The sequence below is a fragment of the Erythrolamprus reginae genome, chromosome 7, assembly GCF_031021105.1.
Source record: "Erythrolamprus reginae isolate rEryReg1 chromosome 7, rEryReg1.hap1, whole genome shotgun sequence".
Classification (NCBI taxonomy): Eukaryota; Metazoa; Chordata; class Lepidosauria; order Squamata; family Dipsadidae; genus Erythrolamprus; species Erythrolamprus reginae.
The window spans coordinates 70933337-70942283 of record NC_091956.1 but is presented as its reverse complement, the minus strand read 5'-3'; the positions used below and the strand labels follow the sequence as shown (position 1 = coordinate 70942283).

The 8947-nt window shown below is 40.8% G+C and overlaps 1 protein-coding gene across 2 annotated transcripts in view; it reads left to right on the top strand.

The window, feature by feature from the left end:
- The first annotated feature begins 337 nt into the window (after window positions 1–337).
- PRMT9 (protein arginine methyltransferase 9) overlaps window positions 338–8947 on the top strand; it is a 29891-nt gene continuing 21281 nt past the window's right edge. The window contains exons 1-3 of one of the 2 annotated variants that reach the window (XM_070757778.1): window positions 338–690; window positions 6254–6467; window positions 8198–8346. In XM_070757778.1, the coding sequence (XP_070613879.1) occupies window positions 6282–6467; window positions 8198–8346 (335 nt within the window). In that variant the 5' untranslated portion in view covers window positions 338–690; window positions 6254–6281. The remainder of the gene's footprint in view (window positions 691–6253; window positions 6468–8197; window positions 8347–8947) is intronic. The other variant, XM_070757777.1, reaches the window with a different exon arrangement.

Below are 8947 nucleotides of genomic sequence, written 5' to 3'. Positions count from 1 at the left end.
AGAGATATGAGAATAGAATACTGTACATCAATGAAGAGTAGAGTAGTTTGTATAAACGTAAGTAAAAAGTAACGATAGCAGAAGACAATAGGACGGGGACTGTAGGTACAGCCTTATGCCTCCTTATGCACAAACCTATCGAGAAATAAGTCTGAAGTAACTAAATGCAACTACGAATAGACGCACGGAGAACCGCGCTGAGAGGAAGAGAGGCACTAAGACCTCAACATTCTTTTACGAAGCGCGGCGGGGAGGGCGGTGATGATGACGGCAGGCGACGCGAGGCCACGCAGCCTATGGCGCCGCCCTTTCCCCCTGCCTCAGCGAGGCCTCCCCCGGGTCCTCGTTCAAAGCGGGCAAGGCTCCCGGAGCTCCGTTTTCCTCAACGCCGCGCGCGGAGGGGCGAGAGTTCGAGGTGGCGCGGAGAACTGGCACGTTGACGATTGCGGCCCTGTAGCCTCCTTTTGCCTGGGCTGCTTTTCTTGTCGGAACCTCGCTTCTGTTGTCCGAGGAGGCGAGCGCGGGTGATTCGGAACGTTACTCTGGCTGCCCTAAACTCGTGTACACGTAACGCCAGAGAGGGTTTTCCACGATATATATATATATACCGTAGCTTTGTAAGCGAGAAGGTGGATCTTGGACCTCTTCCTCTTCGCGCTGAACTGTTAACAATTTGAAAGGTTAAGTAAGGTTCCGTGTCCTTTTTTTGTTTTTTGCATGGGGCGGGAGGGCGATTTGCGTATGAGGGGAATTTCATCTAATACCGGGGTAGGCAAAGTTGGCTCTTCTATGACATGTGGACTTCAACTCCCAGAATTCCTGAGCGGGCATGATTGGCTCGGGAATTCTGGGAATTGAGAAGAGCCAACTTTGCCCACCCCGATCTAATACTAGTATTTCTGAATAAATATTAATAACTTGGTAGATTTACCCAATGATGCTCTCGAGTTACTACCAGTATGTGGCATCTTTTTCACGAGGGAAATTGAAAATGCCAGGCACAAAGGTGGTTGTCTTGTTAACCTCACAAACCCAAACTTTACATGTTATTGTTAACCTCACAACCCCAATTGACCTTCCTGCCAATCAGCTTAAAGCTCTGTTGGGAGAATTGGTGCTAGACTTATGGTTGGGGGTCACCACAACATGAGGAACTGTGTTATAAGGGGGTCCCGGCATTAGAAAGGTTGAGAACCATTGCTTTATATGCACTGCTATTGGTTATGTTTATATTCTGCCTTCTGTACAGGGGGTTCAATAAATAGCAATATTTCCAACTCTTTTTCTCTTACAAGATTCCTTTTCACTTTTAAAAACCATGTAGGGCACTGAGCTTTTGTTGTTTGGTTTTGTGTATTCCAACATAATTGAAACTTAAGATATTGATGGTAACTTTTAAAGTTTTAAATTTTAAGATTTTTCATGTAATTCCATCAAATTGTTAATACCTATGGAACATGTCTTGCTTATTTATCTTATTTATTATTTAACTAGTAAGGGCAAATTGGTTGCTGGTGGGGAAAAATACTATTTGTTGTCTCTTCCTGTGGATCTACTCTGGTCCTTTATTTATTTATTTTGTCCAATACACAATGAGAGTTTTAGTGGGTGTATATATATACTGTATATATATACACACACACATACACATAGTAAAATACATGATGAAGGTTATAGAGGAGATACTCATAGTAAAATATAACTATGAAAGAATAGAAAAGAAGATATAGTAATAGAACATATTAATGAAAGAATAGAAGAAGAGATATAGGAATAGAAGAAAGGAATAGGAGATATAGGAGAGCAATAGGACAGGGGACGGAAGGCACTCTAGTGCACTTATACTCGTCCTTTAGAAGTATGTCTTAAAAGCCATACTTCACTTTATCTTTAGTACAGGTAGTCATTGGCTTACAACTACAATTGAGCCCAATATTTATGTTAAGTGAGACATATATTGGAGATGGTGACCTTTTGAGAGCTGCATGCAACAGCATTGCATTTTAATGTATGCTACATTAATCTACCTTCAAAGCGACGAAGTTATTTTAAGTCTAAATCTGTTAAGTGAGTTTTGCTTAATTTTCTTGTCTCAAGTGTTACAAGTGAATCACTACAGTTAAAATAGGAGCTTGGTTGATAAGTGAATCTGGCTTCCCCATTGATTTGTCAGAAGGTTGTAAAAGGTGATCTCATAATCCCAAGAGACTGCAAAAATCATAAATATGAATCAGTTGCCGTGTGTCTGAAGTTTGATCATAAATCACTTTTTACAGTTGAATGTATTTATGTACTGTGTATGTAGCTGGGTTTACTCTAATTACATCATTTCTTTGGCCGGTCTTGGGTATTGTTCAGAGATTCCAGAAATTCCTTGAACAGATTTTAGTTATTTCTAACTATCATTTGGTCAAAATGATGGGCACGTAATTTGATGCAGCTAATAATAGTAGAGTTTGGGACTAATTTGCTTAACATTTTAAGGCTGTTGATTTAAAGCTGCAAGCAGATTTTCCAGAAACATTTTGAGATAGTCTGCATATCTTCTCCAACCAGCTAGATATCTCAGTGTTATTCTTAGAATCAGTGTCCTCCCACAGCTGTTACTGAAGGAAGATACCAAAAAAACCTACCCCTTCCATCAGAAACAGTATCCATGTGGTGGAGGAATAATTGAACTGATGGAACATGTTTTGTATTGACCTTTCTCTGCAGGTTGATCCATTTCCTACTAAATATCCCGGTCATTTAGATTTCTTTTATATCAAGATGTTATTTTTGGATCAATCTGATATTATTTCCCTGACCAAGTAGTACTGTTTTATAGTCTGCAATGCATCCGAAAGTACTAACTGTAACATTTTTTAGATATTTATTTTTCCTTTAATCTTAATTACGACTCTTGTGTTTTATTTACTGATCTGTGACACAATAAAGACTGCTTAGATTTGATAGAAAAGCTCACGATGAAAGTATATTGAATAGTAATTTAAATTAAAATTCTAGCTACGTGTAAATTTCACTATAGAATAGAATAGAATAGAATTTTACTGGCCAAGTGTGATTGGACACACAATGCATTTGTCTTGGTGCATATGCTCTCAGCGTACATAAAATAAAATATACATTTGTCAAGAATCATGTGATACAACACTTAATGATTGCCATAGGGGTCAAATAAGCAATGAAGAAGCAATATTAATAAAAATCTTAGGATATAAGCAACAAGTTACAGTCATACAGTCAACATGGGAGGAAATGGGTGATAGGAATGATGAGAAAAACTAGTAGAATAGAAGTGCAGATTTAGTAGAAAGTCTGACAGTGTTGAGGGAATTATTTGTTTAGTAGAGTGATGGCATTCAGAAAAAAACTGTTCTTGTGTCTAGTTGTCTTGGTGTGCAGTGCTCTGTAGCGACGTACTGTAATAGGTAATCCTCACAAACACTCCTTCAGCGACCGTTTATAGTTGCCATAGCCTAAATGAGTGATACTTATAACTGATTCTGAAAAGTTCTGGTCATTACACCACACCCACTATGACAGTGATGGCAAACCTTTTTTTCCTCGGGTGCCAAAAGAGAGTGGGCGCATGCTATCGCGCATGCCTCAGTGCCCACACCCATAATTCAATGGCTGGGGAGGGCAAAAACAGTTTCCCCCATCCCCCAGAAGTCCTCTGGAGGCAGGAAACAGCCTGTTTCCCAACTTCTAGTGGGCCCAATAGGCTCGTGTTTCACCCTCCCCAGGCTTAAAGGCTTTTGGGAGGATAAAAACATCCTCTCCCATCCTCCCGGAGGCTCCCTAGAAGCCAGAAATGCCCTCCAGAGCCTCTGTGTGAGCCAAAAATCACCTGGTTGGCACACACATGCACATTGGAGCTGAGCTAGGGCAACAGCTCGCATGCCAGCAGATATGGCTCCGCGTGCCACCTGTGGCACCCGTGCCATAGGTTCGCCATCACTGCACTATGACATGATTCGGGCACTTGGCAACCCACTTGCACTTTTGTCAGTTTGTATTGAGGTTACATGATTGCTATTTGCAATATTCTGCCCTAGTTTTACATACAGGTAAATAAAATCAGAGAGCAAATGGAAACAAGAGGGGGTGGGGAGTGCCAACTGCTTCCTCAAACTACTTTTCACTCGCATGGCACCGCACCTTGCTTCTAACCTCTTTCCACTCACAAACAGCCTGTACAGGGCTTCCAAGGCCCTCTGCCATATCCTAGACATCCCCACGGTCCTTACTTGGAACTTGTTGTGGTTCCGTCTGAGGCCCCTCCGGGAACGGCTGACCTTCTGTCGGTTTCCAGCTCAGAGGGAGAGGCTGAGGAACAGGAGGTGCAGACAGACGAGGAGGAGGAATCCCAGGCTGAAGAAGAGGGAGGACAGCCAGAGTCCCACCAGGGGGAGCTCTCCCCAGCAAGCAGCCTGGATTCCTTAGAGGAAAGTGCACAAGCCATAATTGATCTGCGACAACGAAGAGCTACTCAGAGACGGAATCAATTGGCTAAATACTTTCAGCATTAAAGTGGCAACAGCTGGGTTTGGGTGTGGTGCTCTTGGGAAAGGCTAAAAGGCAGACCCACCCTTCCTGGCTTGTGGAGTTTTATCTTTGAGAGTCGTGGGACCTGACTGTGAACTTTGGCGTCTTGGAATCCTGGTTTGTGCCTTTGACTATTGAAACCTTGGGGGGGGGGGTGCCAGCAAGAAGCTTGCTGTATTGACTGGACATCAGGACCCTGCTGTACCGTATTATATCCTGTCTGTTGGGAAGAACAGGTTTTCCTCTGTGCTTATTTTTTCCAGTTATAAAATACTTTTGGCTTTTACCAGAGTGTCTGGCTGTTTTTTCCAGTTGGTGTTGAGGTCTGGGGGAACCCAGACAGAACAGAACTGTTCCCACTTAACAATCTATGCCTTTTGGGATTATAGTGGTAACCGTGATTGTCATCACAAAATGATGCTGTCGTGTGACATTGCTGTTAGAAATTGTTAAATTTAATATAAATTTTCAATACATTAATCCAGTCTTCTACTACAGTACATACATTCTGCATTTATTTATTTTTTAAATGCTGTTTTGTATCCTATGAGGAATTACTGTTTTAAATATAATTTCAGGCAAGAGAGCTAGTTTGGTATAGTGGTTACAAAATCAGTTCTAGTTTTATCCTAAGAACAAGGTCACATATTTTCAGCCCTAGGAAGAAAGCAATGGCAAATCATTTCTGAAAAAGCTTCCCAAGAAAACTACAGGGATTTGGAGGAAGGGATGAAAAAAGAAAAAAAAAACAGACAGAAATTCAGAACTGTTTCATAAAAATGGATATAGATCTTTCTATATGCTCAAATTGGACCAGAGTATCTTCGGGACCGCCTTCTGCCGCACGAATCCCAGCGACCGATTAGGTCCCACAGAGTTGGCCTTCTCCGGGTCCCATTGACTCAACAATGTCGTCTGGCGGGACCCAGGGGAAGAGCCTTCTCTGTGGCGGCCCCGGCCCTCTGGAATCAACTCCTCCCAGAGATTAGGACCACCCCCAACCTCCTTGCCTTTTGAAAGCTCCTGAAAATCCACTTATGTCATCAGGCATGGGGAAAATGATATGCCCCTTAGCTACGACAGTTTTTTATGTATGGTTTGTTAGGGTTTCTGTGTTTGTTTTTTATAATAAGGGTTTTAAATTGTTCTTTTAAGAGTCCTCGGAGAGGGGCAGCATACAAATCAAATCAAATAAATAAATAAATTAAATTAAATTAAATTAAATTAAATTAAATTAATTGCACTTTAGGAGTTTATCACTTAGCAACAGCAATCCCAATCCAGGTTGCCATCCTAAACAGGACTATCTGAACTATAAATCAGTTGTATTATTTTCATTCAATACTCAACCAGGCTAAATAAGATAATATGTATCCTTCTTACATAAATAATGTTCTAAAGTTAATCACTGTCTTTCGGGGGGGGGGGGGGGGGATACAGCTTTCCATTTTAATATAAAGTTTGACTTATAGAGTGCATTCTTGCATTTACAAATTATGGAATGATGCTATATTTTGGGTCTTCACTCCTATTGTTAGGAACAGAATGACAATACTGTCCAAAATGGTGCAAACTAACCTATGGATCCTTTTTAATGAATAATTGCAATGGGGATAAAAAATAATTTTGATTTTTCAAATGATAATCAAATAATAGAATTGGGTCATAGTCATAAGAATAAATGTTAATTTTATCTTTGCAGGATAAAGTGGAGTTGTTTTTAATTAAAAATGCCTAATGCTAAAAGCAAATCTCGGCATAGACACAAAGTTAGTCAAGAAACTGGCCGGCGTGAATTAGTCTCCCGATCCTTGCAAAGTGCTCAACACTGTCTGGAGAATCAGGACTTTGGAACTGCATATGCTCACTATCTCTTGGTATTAAACATAGCTCCTGAATTTAAAAATGATGTTAAGGTGAGAGATTTTCTGTTTATTTTCCCCCCTATGCTAAATAAATATGTGAGGCACATGTATACTATACTGGCCATTGCATGTAATTTATATATTTATTAGAATATTTGTATATCCATCAATACACCCACTTATAAATAATAAAAAGAAAAGAAAAATTAAAAAACAATAACATCCATTCACCCCCAGTGACAATACGCAGTCAAATCACCATTTGATGGGCTCCATCTCATTCTGGGTTCCCTAGATCAGTGTTTTTCAACCAGTGTGCCACGGCACACTAGTGTGCTGCGGGACATGGTCAGGTGTGCCGCAAGCCCGGCCCGGCTGGAACTTCCCTGGCGGTGACGGCAAGTGAAGTTTTGGGGCCCGGTGGGAGGGCGCTGGCCACTGTTGCCTCTAAGCTGCATGGGCGTGCTCTCGCACAGCCATTAGGAAACCCCGCCCTCCACTCTCTCTCCGCTCTCTCTCTCTTTCTCTCTCTGTTGCCGGCATGGTGTACGAGAGAGAAAGAGAGAGAGAAAAAGGAGAGAGAGAAAGCAAGAAAGAGAGAGAAAGAAAGCAAGAGAGAAAGAGAAAGAAAGCAAGAGAGACAGAGAAAGCAAGGGAGAGAGAAAGAGAGAGAAAGTGTGAGAGAGAAAGCAAGAGAATAAAAGAGATAGCAAGAGAGACAGAGAAAGAGAAAGAATGCAAGAGAGAGAGAGAAAGCAAGAAAGAGAAAGGGGGGAAGGAGGGAGAGGGAAAGACAAAGAGGGAGGGAAGGAGAGAGAAAGAGCAAAAAAGAGAGGAAGAAAGAAAGAGGGAGGGGGGGAGAGAGGGGGAAAGAAAGAGGGGGAGAGAGAGACAGAAATAGGGCGAAAGGGAGGAACAGAGGGATTTTTTGTCCAAACTTTATTTTAGCCCCCCCCCCCCGCTCGCCCCCCCGCTCAATGTTCCCCAGGATTTTGTAAATGTGAATAATGTGCCGTGGCTCAAAAAAGGTTGGGAAACACTGCCCTAGATCCACTGGTAAAAACAAGTCTTTAGGGCCTTATGAAATGAGTGTCAAAGTAGAGGCCAATCTAATTTCTAAAGGGATATTCCAAAGGTAAGGGAGACACCACAGAGAAGGTGTTTCTTCTGGGCCCCACCAGATGTACATCCTTGGCGGATGGGACCTGCAACACTCTGCCCTCCTGTTTAACTCAGGATGGATGTGACCAGCAAAACCAGTCTCCCAGATAACCTGGTCCCAAAAGAAGTAACCTGGTACCAAGAAAGAAAAAATTGAAAATTATAGACCTATCTCATTGTTGAACGTAGATTATAAAATTTTTATATCAATATTTGCCAATAGACTTAAAAGTATTATAAACAACATGATACATAGTGACCAAAATGGATTTTTAAAGACAGCCAACATCTTGAATTGCACCTGGAAGCAAATTGGCAACTAGTGCAGCTCCATAGGAAAGGTGACACATGCACATTGAGAACTGAATAAAACCATGTGGGCTGCTGCATTTTGAACCATCTGGAACTTCTGGATACTTTTCAAGGGCAGCTCCATGTAGAGTGCATTGTAATAGTCAAGACTGGAGTTGACTAGGGTTTCAGAGTGACCATGAGCTATTTTCTATCCAGGAAAGGATGTAATTAGCATACAATCCAGAATTCCACATTTATTTACTTACTTACTGGATATATATTACATAATAACTAAATTTATGAACAACTTTTTTTGTTTTTTTTAGGAAACATTTCAGTTTACCCTTTTTAAATGGGCAGAAGAACTGGATTCTCTTGCACGAATTCAAGATTTATTTGATTGCTATGAGCATGCCCTGGAATTATATCCTAATGATGAAGTCATATACAACAGTATGGGGGAACATCTTTTCAGGTGTTAAGTTGTACTTAACTAGCCATAATTTGAATAAGTATCCTAATGCACATAAAGCTTCTGAGTCAAGGAACTTCAGTTTAAATATACAGTGTTCCCTCGATTTTTGTGGGGGATACGTTCCGAGACCACCCGCGAAAGTCGAATTTCCGCGAAGTAGATATGCGGAAGTAAATACACCATTTTTGGCTATGGACAGTATCACAATCCATCCCTTAAGACTTTAAACCCCTAAATTACCATTTCCCATTCCCTTAACAACCACTTACTCACCATTATTACTGGTACTCACCATTGAATAAGACACTTAGTGATCCTGATATTTATAAACATAATTATTTATTAACAATAATTATTTTTTTTTGTTATTTATTTGCAAAAATTATTAGTTTGGCGATGACATATGAAGTCATCGGGTGGGAAAAACCGTGGTATAGAAAAAAACCCGCGAAGTATTTTTAATTAATATTTTTTGAAAAACCGTGGTATAGGCTATTCGCGAAGTTCGAACCCGCGAAAATTGAGGGAACACTGTATTACAAAGTTATTAACTGAATATGCGTTCTTAATTCTACATGTATTGATATTTACAATCATGTGA